General features: G+C 33.1%; 1 protein-coding gene across 2 annotated transcripts; it reads left to right on the top strand.

The window, feature by feature from the left end:
• The first annotated feature begins 11,225 nt into the window (after window positions 1–11,225).
• Window positions 11,226–20,674, top strand: LOC126768899 (zinc finger MIZ domain-containing protein 1). Of its 2 annotated transcripts, XM_050487309.1 has the most exons (11): window positions 11,226–11,576; window positions 12,139–12,287; window positions 16,179–16,308; window positions 16,460–17,222; window positions 17,376–17,508; window positions 17,614–17,824; window positions 17,930–18,270; window positions 18,354–18,501; window positions 18,743–19,081; window positions 19,396–19,599; window positions 19,923–20,674. In XM_050487309.1, exons 3-11 carry the CDS (start codon window positions 16,210–16,212, stop codon window positions 20,082–20,084), a joined length of 2,400 nt encoding a protein of 799 aa, XP_050343266.1. In that variant the 5' UTR covers window positions 11,226–11,576; window positions 12,139–12,287; window positions 16,179–16,209; the 3' UTR covers window positions 20,085–20,674. The 2 variants fall into 2 exon arrangements, with proteins under 2 accessions (XP_050343266.1, XP_050343267.1); XM_050487310.1 differs by lacking the exon at window positions 11,226–11,576 and having other exon boundaries at window positions 11,612–12,287.
• Window positions 20,675–21,514: the final 840 nt, after the last annotated feature.

Here is a 21,514-nt window from a genome sequence, read left to right as displayed (position 1 = left end):
ATCTGTAAATAGTGCGTCATCGAGACCGCGGCATAGATGAATCAATGATCTGCACTTATAGGTATGTGCGTCCATGCTGTCATCATTCTCTACCTGCACTACAATAATGAATACTAAGGACGGCAATAATAATTAATTAATTCGTCTAATGTACGAGGAATGTGCGATATGCGATGCGTTTGCTCTTCAATGTGACCGATTCAATCAGGTTGTTAGAATATTAAGATTAACATACTTGTTCTTCGTACTTATCACAAATTAACGTCACACGTTAAGGATTCTCTCACATATCGTAAGTTCAAAGGAAAAAATTACATGGATCGATTTACATATTTTAAATATCATAAAAAAGTGATACAAATATTTTATGATCGCCTATGATGAATGGATTTGTATAAATAAGAAAACACGACATATTACATATACGCTAAATATGTAAGTCGCTGTTGTCCGATGACGGAAGGCAAAGCAAATAACATCATTATCCGGGTACAGTACATGTTACGAATGACATTCATTCATAGCTATTGTTATAATCGCATGTTTTGTTCAATGTCGCGCAAACTACTCTTTTCAAGCGTTTCGATTGTTATAGCTGTTTAAAACTTTAAACGCTTGCCATTGTCGACCCTCAGTTAATATGATTTGTTTTTTTTTTTATATATAATTACTGATTTTCTCATCATTGAAACGATTAATATATTACGTGAATAAGACAGAAGAATCTAACATACTCGGAAAATTTTACAATTTATCTATGTGTAACTTACTTACTATGAGAAAAAGTTATAATAGTTATATAAGTAAATAGACAATTCAATTTATAATTAAACAAAACTTATTTAAACTCATAACAAACAAATAATTAAAATAAAGCATAATTGCTTAATGTATTGTATTAATGATTTATCATTAATCATACAAAATCTAAGCCACTAAAATCAATATAGGAGAAATTAAGAACATTAGCTAAGTGACCAGGTCGCGCTGCATATATGTACTGCATATATGTTACAAGCACTAAGTACCTACTCTACATGGTACAATAAGCATAACCACTAATTAAATATTTCAGCTCATTAAAAATACAAAATAAATGCAAAGCGTCCACCGATTCGTAATGTCTAAAGGAGAAAGATTATATCGTATCGTTATATCACGTGAGCGTATATCAATAAAATAGAATAGCGATCCATAGTCCATTTTTTGAAGATTATATATTGTTTGCGATTCTTCTTAATTAAGAACAGAGGAGTAATTACTACAAGTCTCAACCAATCTTCCAAACCGTAACTTATCATTTGTATGAAACAGAGTTGGATGGTATTTACTTGGTATTTATAATTAAAAAAATTAACGTAAATGAAATCTCGGGACAATGTAATAAGATGAAAACATAATTTATAATACATTCCGATTGAGCCAAGCGGTCTATCACTCAGTAATAGTAATGTACACGTACATTTTCCATTTTTTTTTTATTATTGTATCTATTATAGTTTACGTTAGTCCCAAGTTTTAGTAATTGGTATTATTAGTAAGGCCTTTTTTGAAAATGCATACATCAATCTGTGTTTATATAAACGTATTAAATTTAACACATTGCCGAGTGATATACATATGTACCTCTCACTTCAAGCGGGTTGCAGCAGAAATCGCAACGGCGCATGCTCTAAACATGAATGAGGCTACCTCACCCACATTCCTGTCTTCCGGAATTTCACTTACATTGTCATAGTTGTTAACATAATACGCTGATAATATGGTTGTGTTAACTGAATCCTTCAATTATCTTGTTATTTCGCTTGTTATATGTCTCTAAATTCAGCATGTATGACAATTTAATTAGTAAATCTAAGCCCTATATTTCTTGGTAATTTCTGTAGGTGATCTAAATTATTAACATTCACAGTAAATACAGTTTAATATGGTAGTCTCACAGGTTCAACTCAACAATTTAAGCCGATAAAATAAATGACGCCCTTCAATCGTTTTATTAAATAGGTCAGGAAGCTCATACTGTAATATGTTGTTATAAACTTTACGGGTGCGGCAAATCTATGTAATAATTATATAATATCTTACTTACTTTAGCTTTGTTGTTTGTTATTTGTAATATACATACATACTATTTAGTCAATAACAAAAACAATATGGATTCTTAAATATATTATGTCTATATAAAATTAATATAAATAACGTAACGCTTATCTTAAATTCTGAAGCGTGTGTTTGACGTCCATCAACAGAGATTCTAAATATTGTTATTGGATATCGGTATATAAATTTATTATTGGGTTCAACGGTTCACATAACTTGATGAACATTAAAACCATCAAGGTCTAAGGCAATATAGCTGTAAGTGAAAATAAGTAAAGATAATTAATTTAAAATGTAGTAAAATAAAACATCGACCATATTAAAAGTATATATAGTTTGAGTTTTCGATGTTGGCTTGCGGACAGAGACAAAGAATTGCCAATTATTCCACCTGCCCCCGCCGCACCTGGACCGGCTGCTCTTTTTATTTATTTCAACGACGCTTATATTTTTATTGGTAACCTTCTGACGCAACTCAAATGAACACCGAATGCACTACTTTACTAATGCACCACACCATTAGGTAAGAATCAAAAAAATGTTGAGTTATTATATTAGACGTATTAAACGTAATACAATACCAATCTATTTCTAAATTGGCAAAGCTTTAGACAATATATTTAGTGTATTTGGGTGTTGTATTAACATCTATACTATGAAATTTAATTATAAGCTCCCTTAAAATATCTTTAATTATAAATAAATATATGAAGTCACCTTTTGTTTTTATAAGTGCAACTAATGGATTGATCTTATTTTATTCATCGAAACCGTCCAGACACAAACAAAAAATACTATAACATTCAAGCTCGGTTGAGAGACCGACTTAACCTAACTGGTTACAGATAAGAACCACATGATATTGAAAAATGATTTAAAGATGCGGTTTGTATAAATTGAAATAAGGCAATATATACATTTCTCTTTTAAAAGTAATATAGTAATAATATTAACAAAGTCAGGTGGCAAAAGTTACTACACTACACGAGTATATGATAATGTTTTTAAGACAACGAAGCGGAAGTTTTCTCAGCAGTGTTTTGTAAGGTCTTGTCACAAAATGACGCAATGAGAGTAGAACACTTGCTTGTAAGACTTTACATAACTGGCGAACACAATCATTAATCTTAAACTTAAGACTGAATTAGACGTTACAATTGGAAATTTTTCGAAAAAAAAATTAAAGAGGTAGTTCCACCCGTAAGCATTCCATTAATATAATATAATATATTATCATCATATGGAAAATGTGCTTTTAATGTTTTATTTGTACTTATTGATTGTGTTTGTATTATATTTACATTTGATATTTGTTGTCGTTTTAAACAAACAGTGTCATTAGTGATACACTATAAAAAATCGCCATAATGATCCGAAAATATTAAAAAAAATAAAGCGAGAAGACACGGACAAGATGCGTCGACATGGTTCATCGACCTCGTCGATATTTCTCGAAATTCGCTGCGGAATCCACGCTCTTTTCGCTTTTTAATTGTAAGTACTCAACTCACCGTCAAGGTGATACATTTTCAACGAATAATTAATACAAACATTATCCTCAAACTGAAATCAGCATATATATGCTATATATTCAAATAAAACCCAGATGTTTTTATATGTTTTTTTTTAAATTATCTATAAGTACATAGAAAAGTATTCATAAAGCTATATTTCAATATTTCACCTGGTAAGAAAAATAAGACCGCACCGCAACCTCTAACATGAGAGCGTACAGTAGAAGTGGGAAACTCACACAAGAAGCAACAAGCACGCTATAAGCTTGAACTGTTGTGCAAATATTCTACACAACGAATCACGTTCTTCAGCTTTCTATATTTTGGATGTTAGAAATATCATGTTATCGGCGTAAATCAAAAAAAAAATAAACGCAGTAAATAAGCTGCTCCCCATGCTAAAGCATTTGGTATTTTATATATATACGGGTCATTTTAAGACAAGTGTTCATTAATAGCAAGCTGATCAAAACGCATTCGACAATATTACTCACTGTCTTTGGGCTCAACCGTGCACACGTGTGTCTATAAACTGTTTATGTTGACAATTTTTTTTTATAAATGACTACAGGCACCAGGGCATCTTAGTTCTAAATATTGGTGACGCATTGTCGATGTTATGTCCAGGAACAAACAGAACATCCATACATATTTTAAACAATGCAAAAAAAATATTTTAGAATCATTTCGGTACCCTATTTTAATCGAGAACTGCCATTAAATAAATTATTAGCGATATGTTACATATATATAAATTTAATATAAATTTCTAAACAAAATTGTTTGTTGTATTGTATATTATTAATATTACGATCGTTTACAAATTGCATTTTTAATTAAATAGTGCTGTTCGATATACCAAGAAAATAAAGTATATCGTGTTTTACATTGACACTAACGCATACTTCCATGCGTATTTAACGCAGTTAAAAAAGTAGAAACGGCACCGGCACACGGCAAATATTATGTTAAATATGTGAAAGTCCATAGTTTTATCTCTCTTCTACTACTACTGAACTATACAAGGCTGAGAACAAAATTTTTAACAAAACGCAGTTACATTAGTTATTGCCTCTTCAATGCAGAGATAAAAAAATATTATTAACGCGTGTCCTAGAACAGGTATTGTCAAATAATTTAATAAATACTCTTTATTTATGTTTTGATGGAAGCTACTCATCACTAAATATGTTTCTCTCTTTCTCAATAGTTGTTTTTATTTGCTATTAATTTTATTGTTTCATTATTACTACTTTCGGTGCAATACAGTAAAATTATTGCCTTTTTACCCAAAACATAAAGTATACCTAACGTATTCGGATATAGAAAATTAACAAAGGACAACATTTTTAAAAATACATTTTCGAGGTGCGACCCTACGTTACAAACACTCGATGATGTTTAGTCGATTATAATTAGCCGCGCTCCCGCGCGATGTGTGGTGTAAGTTATGAGATATATCAAAATTATAAGGCGTAAAAAACATAGTATACAAGTTAACGGTATTCAAAACCAATACATTTTTAAAATGTTATGATCTTTACTTGGATAAAATTACATAATACTAAACTTCAAAATTTTTATATAACATGCTGTAGAGCACTCATAATGTCGCTTATAATAAGTATTAAATATAATTTTAGGAAATTATATTCATTTGTTTTTCTTTATTCAGTCGTTTACTTCGACTAGATAACTCTGCAGACGGCTGCATGTAAGCGCGTGCCAGCGCGGGCGCGGGTAGTGGCAGATGTACGCACAAGGCGCGTATGCGAGCTTGCATACACCTTTGCATAACTCACTCCTATTTAGTTAGTGATATACTAAGATCAATGTAAAAACTAGTAGCGCATAAATGTACTGAAAAAGGATAGTTTTTTCAGTCTTATTTAAAAAATATATATTATTTTAACATCGACACAAAGAAAATAAATACAATGACATCGATATATATACATATATATTGATTTATGGCATTAATAATAATATCTTACGTAATGGTTTTAACACTTACTCGTACATGAGATAAGTATGTTTAATTAAAAATGAACACCTACATATACGACACAATATTGTAGAACAACATTCTGACGGGACTTATACCAAAAGAAAACTAATACACTTTTATAAATTGAACTTCTGGCACTTTGACTCGAGACGCGAGAAATAATAAGGATTCGAAACTATATTTAGTTCATTTGCGCCATGAATAGACGCGCCCACGATACATAGCTCCGTAAATCAACGCCCGACTAATGTATTACAAACTCGAATCGGTGATGTCCCAGACGGAAACAGAATAAGAGTTCATATTTACTACATAATATTTCCTTAATTTAAAACATTTTTTTCAACCACAAATAATTGCATTATACAATAAACTATATATTTTAAGAGGAGTACACCCAATAGTTACATAAACTTCTATTAAAAACCTCTATGTAACGTACATATATAAAAGGTCAGGTTTTGACAAACGAAGTGGATATACAATAATTATAATGATACATAAGCTTAAATTATTTGCATGCATTTACAATATAATATAAATATAAATGTGCCAGTAAAGGGCAGAAGCGATATGTCGACACATGCCGGCACACCGCAATGCGGCAATGTTACTCCTCTGTACATATTACGAGCTGCTCTCCACTCCCTAATACTGTTGCTATATTTATAAATACAAAAAGTGTTTCAAATATTTGTAACTATATCACTTCTTGAAATATTAACAATGTATATATTTATATATGTTTTGAATTGCTTATAAATTTCAACTTCCGAGTCATTCTAAAAACTATTCTGCCTAATTAAAAGTACTGTAGAACAATTACATGAAACGTAAAAAAATGAAATTGAAGGAAAACGGGTAAATAACGTTAAACAACTATAACAAATATTCAACTATGACAAATTCATAATATGACCTACCGAGCGGTGCTACTTCCTGTTTTTTCCATAGCCTGTTTTTTTATTGTCAATGGGTTCGATGAGTGTGTTTCATTCAGTGTCTCACCAACCACAGATGATTACGTTCGGATTCGTTCTCGATGCGGTTTAGTTGAAACGTTCGCGAGCGATTGAGTTGAGGTGCTGGACGGATGCGTGCGATTATAATTAGGATTGTATTTCTGATTCCGACGAAGCTCGGTATGGCGGACACCACTGAATTCCATCTGAGTCATTGTGCCCGTTCTGTAGCCTTTATTTTCGTAAAACACTTAACCCTTTCACGCGCATCATTGTTTCTCGTCATCTTTACGAGAGTTCGCACCAATTAAGCTTCAATTATACAGTTTTGGTTGTTATATTTCAGATTATGTTTTTATGTAAATTGTTGTGTATTTTATAATGTTTCTTTTGTATTTAAACATTTTCCGATGTGTCTTTTCATTATAAATTTAGCCTAAGAATATTATGAAAATAATACTTGAAGTTTTGAGTTACGCGTCTCAGTCTTAGTTTCATTTTTTTACACAATTTGTCTAGAAAACTTCTATAAACACGTACATAATTTCATACAAAAGAAAGCGCAAGCGGGAAGTATTAATGTATAAATTTATAACTCTTTAACAAGAACGGGGTGACAATTATTGTGTCATTCGAAAAGTTGTTATATTTATCTAGACACGCGGTAGCGTGTCAAGCCAAGTTCAAGCTAACAGAACTGGTGAGCAGCATCGTGTGTAATATTACAAGAACCATTTGGAGCCCCTTTGGACCCCTCATAACTCAAAAACTATTTCACATAAACATGTCAAATTTGGCTCATTTATAGAGACAGCGAGATACATATGTGCTCTAAATTTGATAAACACATCTTCAACAGTTTCACATTTATATTAACGTCCAAAATCGTCATTTTTATCACTGACTGACCTATAGATCAAAACTCTAACCCAGTTCCAGATGACCTAGAAAGTTCAAATTTGGCATCCAGATAAGTGGTTGGGTGAATACAAAGAAATCAATCAGAAACTAGTAAATTTTTATCATTTTTTTATAATATTTTTTTTATAATAATTCGATTCTAGTAGGAACACTTTCTTATAGTGCCTGTAATGTAAGAATCAGCAATCAAAATTGACGACAGCCGACAATAATTATTTATAATGATATTACACTATTGATGTGCGCTAAATATTGAAATAATAATTAATAATAAATCCCAGTTAATAACGTAATAAATAAGAAAGTCGACGATGCTCTTAGTTAGAAGTAGTTATTTATACTAATATTATAAAGAGATAAAGTTTGTGAGGTGGTAGGGGGTAATCTCTGGATCTACTGAACCGATTTTGAAAATTATTTAACCAATAGAAAGCCACATCATTTGAGAGTGTCATAGGATATATATTACCCAAAAATAAAAAGACTTTTTGGTGGTAATGGTTTGCAAAGTAAGTCGGAGAAAACACGGTCGAACGAAAAGGTTTCTTACGAACACTGCCTTAACAATAAGACATATATGATTGAGTTCTAGAGAAAAGTTGTAGAGCTCCATAATGACTACAAAAAAGTTACCGACAGCATATGTCTAACTTTTATATTTAAATCACAAAAAGTAGTTTTTTATATTAAAAAAATAATTTAAATCGTTAGGCCACGTTTATTGGTCATATTATAAACAATTAAGAATTATTATCAAAATAAGTAAACCTATCGTCTCAAGCGTTTAAAACAACAGACTTTTTCCTTTTACTGCATAATTTTTTATTTTAAAATTTTTTTCAAATTCATTTTTTAGTTTACTTTTTGGTTGCATATTTTAAGAGATAATTTAAAATACGTGAAACAATTAATGTTCGGCCAATCATACACAAGTAAAAATGTTTACTTGTGCCCAACGAAGTGGGCATGGGTCAGCTAGCACGAACTAAAACTGACATGTTTGGTTTAATAAAAAATTAAGGGTGGTATTTCACTCGTTATATATTCACGTGATAACCTTCAAATCCACATAAAGACCGGCTATCATCAATTTTGATTGCTAATTCTTACATTACAGGCACTATAAGTAAGTGTTCCTAATATAATTAATTAATTGAAAATTATAATAAAATGATAAATATTTACTAGATAATTTCTGTAGAAAAAGTAATGATATCTCATCTGAAACATAGATGTAAAATGAGAGCCAAGTTCAATATTATGATATATGCCTTGGTTGTTGACTTCAACGACAAAAGATGTGAAATCTAAATGGGTGCCAAGTTCAATAGTCAGTCCTGAAATGTATTTATAACAACATAAAATATTTTATAACAACTTAAAAGATTCTTCTTATAACTTAAGATAATAATTATGATAATATATTAAAGCCTAAGGTCTGACTTGGATAGTTTTCATATACGTTTTCAAATAATATAAACAAAATAACATTACTTAATATAATTAGAAAACTAATGAACTAGCAAAAGACTCGACTAATAGAAGTACACTTATTATTATTTTCAAAATTAATGCTCTACGTACATTAATAATATATACATATGTACTTAGTATGATTTCGCAAAAATATTCAATACATACAAATCTACCCACACATGCGAAGCTATTGCGAAAAAATACAAATAATTTGCTGTAATGTGGTGTGATGGAAACAAGCCGGTTACCACGCGCGATTGGCGACATATTTTCCGAACGAAGCGCAGAACAGGTTTGTGCATAAGGGAGGTGCATGTAACTGCTTGCGAGTAGCGATGCCGACATACCCGCTTGCCACATTATATTATGTGCTACTTACGACCACTCTAATATACTTTAATTGTAATAAAGTCATAATCATCTTAAAACCCATAATTTTATATAGATATAGTCATATTATATAATTTCTATATTTACAATTCCTCCATACTATAACAACTATATTAAATAATGTTATTTTATGAATTTTACATTATTTTAATTTTCTTATACGATGATATACCTTATTGGTGCCGCAGATAGTGTTACCATTTAAATAAATATTTAGATTTAGTAATTAGTATCTACGTCACATAAATGTCAACTAAGTGATAGAATAAGGAGATAAAAGCAATATAATTTATATAATAAAATGACTCTTGTACAAATAAACAAACTATTATTATGATTTTAGAGTTTTACGCTTAAAAAGCTGTCAAACCTGGGTTTAACATTTTCTAAAAATAGTTGATGCATATTCAACTATATCCGCTTTTTACGACTCGTGCGCATCAGGGCGGGCATTGCGGCCACGTTGCAAAACCACTGACTTGACGATTATAGCTCGATTATAAAATAAACATGGCGAGTGAGATTTATACCAGGTATCCAAAAGACTAAAAATCTTTTTTATGATCCTCTTTCTAGGCAATGTAATAATTTCAACGATATGACCAGGCTATGTTAATCGAAGTATTTGTAATTTTTAGTACAATATTGTCACGTAGTTATATTTTCATGGCCATTTGTGTAACTGTAGGTAAAAATATATTACGTGCTTTTTTTAGATAACTCATAATCAACCACGATTTAACGTCATAACATTATCTCTTATGATAAGGTTTCTACATAGTTAGAGGAAGTTCATTATAATCAATGCGCTGCTCAAAATATTTTTGCAAAAAAAACTTATCGAGTAATTTCGATAATAAAACTAGAAGGAATAGCTATTAAACGAGAAAAGTAAAGTGATAGGAAATAACAACATATTATTTTTAAATATATACTACAAATTACATTTGTTTACGATTTGGATTATGCGCAGGGAAGCGCATCGGAACGCGGACAAATGCGCGTGCGCTTCGCTTTTCTTACTTTCCAGTCGGCAATCTACTGGTGGCAAAACGAAACTTATTGGCATATCAATAAACGCTTCAATACTGAACACGATTCATAGGCAGATAACACTACAACTATATAACTAAAATGAACTGCGGTATATATTTTAAGTATCCAAGAACATACGATGTTTAAATCGTATATTAAAGACTGTCTTACAAAACAAGTTGTCTCATAGTCTGCAAACAAATACAACATTAGCGAGCAAGGACATCTCAGGACAAGTCACTTGTCCTCTATCGTCAGGCGCAGGTAGTGACCAGGGGACAACATGCCCATTGTTTACCGCAGTTAATTATTATACTTCAACACAATCGCAGACGGACTTTGGCAAATGCCGATGATGCTTGTCGTTGTCCACAGTTATCACGAAAATAACAATTAATTCGATACTAATTTTAAGCAAATCAAAAATACCCATTCAGTGTTTTATTAAAGTTTTCATAGTTTTTAATACTTAAACAAAAAAAATCATAATACAAAAGCATTGACCGATTTGGAATCTATAACAAATCTTAATAAAATTAATTGAAAGATGCGACTATCATACTCGCAGTATCGCGCTCGATTGAGGACCGTTACGTGAAATGAAACATCGAGTACGCGGGGTGGGGTAGGGAGTCGACTTGATGACGATGACGCCCGAGCTCGCCCGAGTACCGAATGCCGAGACGTCGACATACGGTGGGGGACGCGGGGGTGCGCCACTTTATCGCAGCGAGCTGGCAACGTCGCGCGGGGTGGGAGCGCCCCGCGGCGCAACCTCTCACTCACCGTCGCCGGTTTGCCAGCCAGTGTTACCTTTGACGGTCGAACGTGTGGTTGTTTGATGTCAGTGACGTCGGTGTCGGCACTCGTGCAACACGTCTATCATGTTTCGTTGAATTTTAAGTCAGGACGTTAATGGACGATAACAATTAATATTAGTACCTAATGCTTAAATATAGTGACAAATACAAACGATATTGGATTTGGATGCTTCTCGAATTGTGCAGTGACAATTAATTTTAAGGAACCAAAACAGTGCAGTGAAATACCGAAAGGATTGCTAAGTGTTGTAAAAATTGGATTTTCAAGAAGATCGGGATTTTTCTGTATACATTGGAAGTGCTCATGATTGATAAAGGAATAAAAGTGCATTAAATAAAATCTTTTAAGGTGTGTGATAAAGTTACTAAGATATATTTATAAATTTTGCCTAAAAATTGAATTGAGTAAAAGTTAAAATATATATAAATATATTTTTTAATGTTTTCCAACATGTTAAATGTGCTACGTTTAAAATGCTCGTAGGCTTATGCTACGCGACATTTGTCTCAGCTGATCAAAAAAAAGAACACGACGATCGAACCGTTCATCGACACATATAAACTGGAGAATTAAATTTAAAAAAAAAACCGTTACACATCACTATTTTGTACACCAACAGTGTTATTGTTTAAAAACTTGAAAAATATTAGTGTACCTACGAATAAAAAATTAAAAAAAAAAAACAATATGTAAATTCGTGTTTTGATGAACGTTTCTTTGTCGTTATAGTTATAACGACTAGTTAATATCTGAAAACTTTCGTCTGACGTTAACATTAAAATTGAGAAAGATCGAGCACAAGTGACACGAATTTACGACAATAAAGGAAACTAGTTGAATATTTTGCTTTGACGCCAAGGCCAGCTGAGCATCATGAAGGTTATCTACAGTGAAGTGCATCGTGTTTCAGGGGGTGCGTTGAAACGACAGGACGGCGAACTCTGGTAATACGGCAGGATACGCGGGAACGAACATAAGCTACGTCGGAGCACACGCTCCCGATTCTGAAAAACATCATATTCTACACGATAACATAGGCTACAGAGTCAACGCGCCAAGGTAAGTAGTAAAGTACTAAAATATCATTTGCAAATTCAATTAACTAATATATTTTTAACTGCTTTTATTTATCGAAATATAAATATTAATAATGATAAAAATTATTGAATTGTGGAAGTTACTATTAATGATAAGCTTGGAAAGACAACATTAATTGGAAAGATATTTTTATTTCTGAAAGTAATTTAATTTCATAGATTTAAAAACATAAATACTTTGTCAATAATTATAAAACATTGTGTTATTCTATATTAGAACCGAAACCACGCTCATACTGCATAGAATGTTTTTATCTTATCCGGAATAAGTTTGTTTACGTTTCAACAAAACGCTGAAACGTGACTCGCTTACCTTTACTTACCTTATCGTAGTTAACAAGCAATAAAACCAAAAATAACGTATACCTAAAATACCTCAGCTGTACGACATAATATATGATTAGAAAGCTCATTAATTAAAAAAAATATGTCATTCGATATTCACTTAATTTGAGAAAAAAATTTATATTTATAAATGAATCCTCCAATCCCTTTATAATTAGAAGATTAGTTACAGTACAGAGCAATAATGTAACTATTTAAGTGCGCGATGCACATCACTGCAATTATAATGAAAGAAATGAAAATGTGCTCTTCCATTCACACGCACAGACGCTTTCGGCACCGAGAACGCACACCAGCAAATGCTGACGCACACTACAACAAACTAACGCACACTACTTTTTACACTCACACTTATACGAGATGGGAATGCAAGCGGTGACTGCACTTTAGCTCTTACAATAAACACAAACAAACAACACATTAACACACTAAGCGCATCGACTAATTAAAGGCTCATTAAAATTATTTTAATGATTCTATATCGCCAATAAAATGAAACAACTAAATACAGAATAAAGTCACGTTGTAGCTACCTATAATACAAAAAAGTTATTTATATGATAATTCTCGAGTGCCGATGCGAAATCGATTACATCCACACAGAAAAGGTGTTTTTTTTTAATAATTTCAAAATTTGTAAATTTTAAATTTGTGACGATTACCTTAGACAAAATAAAATTAAATACATTACTGCTCATGCATTAAAATATTTACCTATTTACACTATATGAGTGATACCTTATAACAATTTAGAAAGAAAATTAATACTTTCTTATAAATTGCATTAGCTTATACATAGGTCTCGCCGTATATCAAGGGACATCAGCTTATGACTTTCGGCTAAAACTAATTAGTTCTTTTAAAAAGACTATCACAAGATAATACCATTATATATAATATTAAATTTGAGTACCAACCTAACCATAACTATATAATAGTATAAAATATAGACAAATTTAAAAAATTAATAATAGATAAAAATTATCTAATACGGAAAAACAAATTGTTATCGCAGTATCGTAATAAAGCCCCATATTGACGTGAGCAGGCCCACTTACCCTAAGCGGGCGACTCGGCCTAGTCGACCCTTCCCGCTCATTGTGTCGTATTCACCCCAGAACGCTTGCCTCCATTTGCAACCCCCGGAATTTGCTCCTTGAAGCATGATTCATTCGTTCCCAACCCGGGTGTCAATTGACAAAAATAAGATAAAAATCGATGCAATAATACAAACAATACAAAAGTATGTAGCGAGTGTTAAAATTATTATTGTCATTTAAACGCATAGGTTTATTAGGTTTTAAAATAATGTTGATGTATCCAATTAATAATATTATAATTTAGTAAAATAATTCTTATCCATCTTATATCTTAAGGAAACAAAGTACAAACATTTTGTATTAAATATTTTTGGACATAGATGCGTAATTAGTTGCTGTCGATTCTACAGCGACAAAAAACATAATAGTATTTTGTATGAACAATGTGCTCACAGTTTTGAAGTAGCGTTCAAAGGGGGGTGACCAACTGTCAGCTTACATAGGGGCGAACATGCCATGGCTTCACACTACCTCATTTTCAATGTATTCGAAACTTATAATGATTAATACCTTATTTAATATCGAGTTAATCTTTCAAAACAAAGCTCTTGTATAAATTAAACGTAATGTTGTGCAAAATCAATCAATTTAAACAAGATTTTAGCAATCTCTTGGCCAATAAATTCATCTATGAAATAATTTATTATATTGTAGTTAAGATAATGTAGTCGTGTGTAAAGATCGTTAACTATCATCTGAATAGAGGGTTTTTAAAGAAATCAAAGCTACTCGTGATTATCTCTACTGCCAATTAGCTAAGAATTCACCACGTCTGCGCAACAATCTAAAATTAACTGCAGTCTATGTATCAAAATACCTACACGTTACTCGCCCATCTCTCAATAGTATGCCAAACACCTTCCAGCTTCTGAAAATAGCACCGCAGTCATTCAAAATGATTTATTTAGGCGTCCTAAGGCAATTGAGAAATAATACACGTGGGACGTCGAAACTACGATATTATTTAAAAAGTAATTTAGAAACAACAAATCTAATAATACATTTTGTCGATGTGTAATGCTTATCTTTTACTATTGTATTCCATATTCCAAGAATCGTCCTAATAGAAATACAACAAACAGCTTGCTTTCAAGACCCAAAATATTTTGAACAGAACATAAGTTATTATTCGGATGTGGTACCTCTTTTAAAAAAACCAGGATGCAGAACACTTGGTTTTTTTGTCGGTCGCTCTCTGTGATCGACAAAAAGAAAAAGGCTCAGACAAATCTATAACAAGAAGTGTAGGTCGGGCCGAGTTTACCTAAGAAAAGACCCTTGTAAATCATCTGCAGTGTCGATGTATTGTAAAGCGACGCGACGAGTTGAGCGTTGTTGACTTGTGTTTATTGGCTGTCGACGCTACTAAGTATCTGTTAAGTTATTTATTTTGGACTATTTTAAAGTGCCATTCATATTATCCAAAATTGTTTGTAATAATTATTTAATTCTTTTTTATCATTATCTTTTTTATATATTAAAATATTTACATCTTCATTGCAATGAATCTCGTTTCAACGTCTGCTTTAAAGAGTTACAATAAATTTAGTTCTCATATTGTTTTTGTGTGAGTTTATATTCATTATAAAAATATCCCGTAACACAATAGTCCACATTGTTGCACCACTACAGAGGCGCAAGTAACAATAAGCCCGTGCGAGTGTTTGTCGGGCATTTGTCGAATGAGAATTATTAGAAAGGGCTCCGGGAAGGCTCGGGAATTCGCCCCAAAAGCAGTTCACATGAAATATTCTCCCACTCCCGGCATCGTAGAAAAAAAATCAAACGCACATCCCGATTGAAACACAGGGGTAACACGTCACTCACTGTATACGAACATATTGATTTTTTTTTCGTTCATTGTTCATAAAATAATAAAATCTTCGCACGTTAAAAAAATATCTTACGTCAATAAAATTTGGGTTGAATATTGGGTTTGAGTGTATAAATAACAATCGATGCGTTAACGCGTGGAATGTAAAATGTAAGACTCTGCAAGGCCACTTGCAATGGAATAGAAACTATTCATATCGTAGGTGAAATAAAATTAACTACAATGATTTCACGTTTAAGTATGTTCTCTGGGTTTGTAACAATAGTAAGACTAGTTACTCTATAAATACATATAAATATGTATTTAGTATTTATACAATATTGTTACTCAATCAATACAAAACTATACATACGTAGAAAGAAGCTGGATGAAATAAGAAAACCTATTTTGTAAAGTACAAAATAGGTTTTCGGTTCGGTAATTCGTTAAAATAAATTTCGGTTCCGCACCTCGGTTACCTAGAAAAGCGTTAGCAGAATTAACGGAACATTTTTTTCCTCGTAAAAAATGTCTTTTTGGCCTTTTTATCGATAACCAAATCCACAACGATTAAAACCCAAAATTTGTTCTACAGCGGCTATGGGTGCGCCGGCGGTCCGGGCGCGATGAGCGGCGGGGGCGAGAACGCGCAGTTCGGCGCCACCGCCGCGATGGTCGCCGCGGCCACGACGGCCGCGATGCAGGACTCGCAGCCCTTCTCGCAGGTAAATAATATTGAAAACGATTTAGTAAATCATTCCTTCAAATTTAATTATTGGATAATTTACCTTCTTTAAAGGGAATTCATTTTTTTTTAAAAGGTTAAACAGTTACTTTGCGAGATTCTATATATTTATTGGTATTTTAAATTTTCAGATGCAAAACAATATGACTATGGGAAATCCCCAGTACAGTGCGATGAACGGCTACGGTCAACAACGCAGCCATAACCCCGCTATGACGGGAATGGGAATGGGCGGTAATGGGGGCATGAATGGCATGACTGGTATGGGCCAAATGGGCAACGCTATGAATGGCATGAATCCTATGGCTCAAATGGCCAACATGGGAATGCACGCTAACATGATGTCTTCACAAATGGGACCTGGACAAATGGGCGGATCAGCAAAAATGGGTCCTGGATACCAAAGGCGACATACGCCATATCCTTCAGGTACTATGCTTATGGGATCGAGGAAAACACAATACATGGGGGCACAACCTAGTTTTGGACCCGGACCTGGTCAATATCCCACAGGATATGGTGGAAGGCCAAGTTTTCAGAGTCAATATCCACCCCAACAACCTCTCGGTCCAAGCGGCAATTTTAATACGGGAATGAGAACTAGCATGAGGCAGTCCACACCACCCTATTCAAGCCAAGGCCAGTACTTCAATAGTGCTGTTCCGAATCAATTTCCCCAGCATCAAGCTGGAAATGGACAATATGGAAGTCAATATGGCGGACAATTTGCGCAAGAAGTAGCGATGCGATCCAATATGAGTTATCAGCACAGTCCGGTACCTGGAAATCCTACACCTCCACTTACACCTGCAAGCAGTATGCCACCTTACATCAGCCCAAACGCCGATGTTAAACCTCACTTTAATGAACTGAAACCACAGATCGGCATGCAAAGTAAGCAACGCTTTTAAATATTGCAATCAACTTCGTTAGATCAAATTATAATGAATTAAATAATCTCATATTATTGAAATAGTATATTTGTCTGTCTGTACACTGTAGTAATAAAATTAATACAGCGTTATTTATTTTTTGTTTCATTTTCAGACGATGAGCTCCGGTTAACATTCCCCGTACGAGATGGTATTATATTACCACCTTTTAGATTAGAACATAATTTAGCAGTTAGCAACCATGTATTCCAATTAAAACCTACGGTTCACTCAACACTTATATGGAGGTAAACATTAATTTTAATATACCGAATAGCTATATAATAACGTTTAGTGAAAAGTGCTTTATTTAAAAAAAACACAGTATAACATATTTTTATCTGCATTTACAGATCTGATCTGGAGCTACAGCTTAAATGTTTTCATCATGAAGATCGGCAAATGAACACTAACTGGCCTGCAAGCGTGCAAGTTTCTGTGAATGCAACGCCATTAATCATTGATCGAGGTGAAAACAAAACATCACACAAACCATTGTACCTGAAAGAAGTATGCCAACCTGGCAGAAATACGATACAGATTACCGTCTCTGCTTGTTGTTGTGTAAGTGAATAGTGTTTAAAAAGATTAAATATATACTTTTTCTACCAAAATATTTGTTAACGTTAACTGGAGGTCATTTTATAATACATTTATTTCTCCTTTCAGTCACATTTGTTCGTTTTGCAATTAGTACACCGGCCGAGCGTACGAAGCGTCCTACAAGGATTACTACGAAAGCGTTTACTTACAGCAGATCATTGCATTGCTAAGATTAAAATGAACTTTAATCAAACTCCAGTAAACCCTAACAATGGTTCTAACCCTACAAGTGATAGAGACAGCGTTGAACAAACAGCCTTGAAAGTATCATTAAAATGTCCAATCACATTTAAGAAAATAACATTACCCGCGCGAGGGCATGAATGCAAACATATACAATGTTTTGATTTAGAATCGTACTTACAACTTAATTGTGAGAGAGGATCGTGGCGATGTCCAGTTTGCAAGTAAGTGTATATTATATTATCTCATTCAAAGAAATAAAAAATATATATAAAAATAAAAAAATATATTTGTATTATTATTGCAGTAAACCTGCGCAGTTAGAAGGTTTAGAAGTGGATCAGTACATGTGGGGTATCCTAAATACCTTAAACACTTCTGATGTTGATGAAGTAACGATCGATAGTGGGGCAAATTGGAAAGCCACTAAGATAAATGCTATTGCTGGTATCAAGGTAAGCAAAAATATTTTAATTGTTTCTTTTGTTTACTTTTATATACATATATTTATTAGTGGAAATTTGATTGGTTTATGTGTTATTTTATTGTTATTTATCTTTATATATTATAATTAATTTTTTTGTTCAGGACAAATTAAATAAGGCTTGCATAAGACGATTAGTTGTTTTAATTGTTTCTCTAACATTTATAAAATATATATATATATATATAAACTTATACTTATATGTTTTGCAGCAAGAAGATGATAGTAATGATACACCTGGGAAGAGAAGTAAAGCTGTCTCTCCTGGATCAATGAATATGCCAACAATGAATAATTGGGACATGAACCAAGCTCTGTCACCTTATTTACCTCCAGATATGAATACAATTGCCAGCGGTTCTATGATTTCGTCATACAATCAAGGAGGCCAAAACAGGAACTCCGGATCGAGTAATCAGAGCTATGACTTCGGTATGAGCAATGGTCCAGGAAGCAACGAATATGCAGGCAATGGGCCACTTTCACATTTGAATGAGAGCGTGAACTCTTTAGATCCCCTTAATGCAATGGAGAAAAGTCTTAACGAGCAGGTTAGTACTGTGTTAATTAAAATAAGTAATTGTGTTGTAACTAAGGCATAAGGATCATTAAGTTAACTTGTCTAAAAAATGTAACTTTGAAAATTTGCTATGATCTTGTGAAGGATGCATTAGACAATGTTATTATAGGCACAAGGATAATATCTTAGGTCTCATGATCGATGCTGTATTTACAGCGTAAGGAATGTTTAATATTTCTGCAGTGCCGGTGACTTTGGTCGAAGTTGAACACTTATTACTAGGTGGCTTACTTGCTCATCCGATTTCATGTAGTAAATAATTAAATATAAAAAAAAATATAATAGATGCCGCACACACCTCATACACCGCACACGCCGGGCTCTGCACACACGCCGGGTGGAGGCGGCGGCGCTCATACGCCGGGCTCCAGTCACACACCCGGCCCGCCCTCTGTCGACCATCACCCACTCACCGATGTCGACATCCCGGCCGACCTCAACTTTGATCCCGCAGCAGTTATCGATGGCGAGGGCACCGATAATCTCAACGTGAGTCTACCTGCAAGAGAAATATTTAAATAGAGAAGAAAATACAAACTAATAATTTAACAGTTTTTTGTCTTAGTATTACTTCACACAATATCCTATGTTATGCTGTTGCCAAAATAGTTGGCATTTTCTTCATTTGAAATTCAAATTCTACAAAAATTATATAATATAGTCTTCTTCTTCTGCCTAGCGTTTTCCCGGCCTAGTAACGCCAGGGTCCGCTTAAAAATTATATAATATAGTATGACAAAAAAAAAATACTTTTGATAACAATGATGAAAGATGTAATTTAATATATAATCGATTATTATTAAAAATTACAGTTGCTTCCGGAGACGAGCGTTGACCCGATGGAATTGCTTTCTTACTTGGATGCACCTGCACTCGGAGAGCTGTTGGCAACTCCGCCTTCATCTTCATCGTCAGCTGGTTCTCATCCACCTCGGGCACCTTCCTCCGATGATCTCCTGGCTCTCTTCGAATGAACGAGAATCGTGTAAAGAAAGGGCCACAAACTTTCGAATGAAAGCTAATGAGGTGAAGAGATCTCGTTTAGTCATTCAGCTTCCACGTGTTTGCCGTGTACGGCCAAAATCCAGCTCTTTATACAAGTGGAGCCCGACATTGTGATACTAGATTTTAGTTCCTTCTCCAGAAGTGAAAACGTTGAGTGTCGCAAAACCTTCGTTAATGTGTTACTCTAAAAATAATTATTATAAAGTGAAGAGAGCGACATTCGACATAGTCACGTGTGTCTTGTTAAAACAACGGCGCAGGAGAAAATTTAGTAGATATAATATTATAGTTAATATTGTATTAAGACGAGCCGTGGGCGGCGCCCGCCATGCACTGCGGTGTTGTGCATGTATAGTTCCTCGCACCGCCGCAAACACGGCGGCGCACCTAAGCTATTCTAAACTGTAGTTTATGATGTAACACAAATTTAAATTAATTATATATTAATTCAACTTCTTATTCGATTTGATAATACTATCGTCGATCAAAGTTTTTGATTTGTGTCCATACTTTGTGAATAATTCATCATGTGTAAATAAAAGAATATATTTTATTCATATTGTTATTTCGGTAACATACAGGACGTCGCACCGCCTGTACATATAGATTAAAGCATCGCGACGGTCGCGGGAGGCATCATGAATCTTATAGTTCCTATTTAATGCGAGCGAACTATAATGTTCAATTGCCGTTTATTGTAAGATATTCATTGACGTTTTCGCATATTCTGCATTTTTAAATAGTAAGGTATAGGATACGTGAGTAAAGTGCTACTCGCTTTTTGGGTGATATATTCTAAATGAGTTGTTTCCAATCAACTATGCGTAACAAATCAATTGTTACTAAACTATATTGTAAATGTGAGTGCAAAATTGAACTCTGTTAAATTATTTTGCGTTATGTGAATCGAAGAATGATAGAAATATATTTTAATTTCTATAAATAAAAGAGTAATGAACTGTATTATTTGTAAATAAGAATCTAGTTAAGAATATTATATTATCTAGTTATATCTAGAAGAACATGGCAGATACTTATATGATGGCCAGTTTTAGTGTAGTATTACTAAATTAAAAATCTACACATGGTTTTACATGTACATACAAATTATAAATACCATATACAAGTCGTTGCGTTCAGAGTGCAGATGTAATGACAATATGCCTTAAAATATTCAAATACAATTTACCATTTTAAAAAAAATTAGTCAAATTTAATAGCTCAATATTTCATCACAAGATAATCATCAGACTTCTTAATTTAATACCTATTATATCTTAGTCAAATTATAAAACAAAATGTTTTATTAACAAAAAATATACTTGAAAATATTCTGTACTCTGAAACGCTTATCTTATAGTTCTGAATCTAAGCTGTTAGCAAAACCTCTCAATCTTTG

Source organism: Nymphalis io, chromosome 6 (genome assembly GCF_905147045.1).
Source record: "Nymphalis io chromosome 6, ilAglIoxx1.1, whole genome shotgun sequence".
Taxonomy (NCBI): domain Eukaryota; kingdom Metazoa; phylum Arthropoda; class Insecta; order Lepidoptera; family Nymphalidae; genus Nymphalis; species Nymphalis io.
The sequence above is the reverse complement of the archived record's forward strand: the minus strand, read 5'-3'. Positions and strand labels throughout refer to the sequence as shown.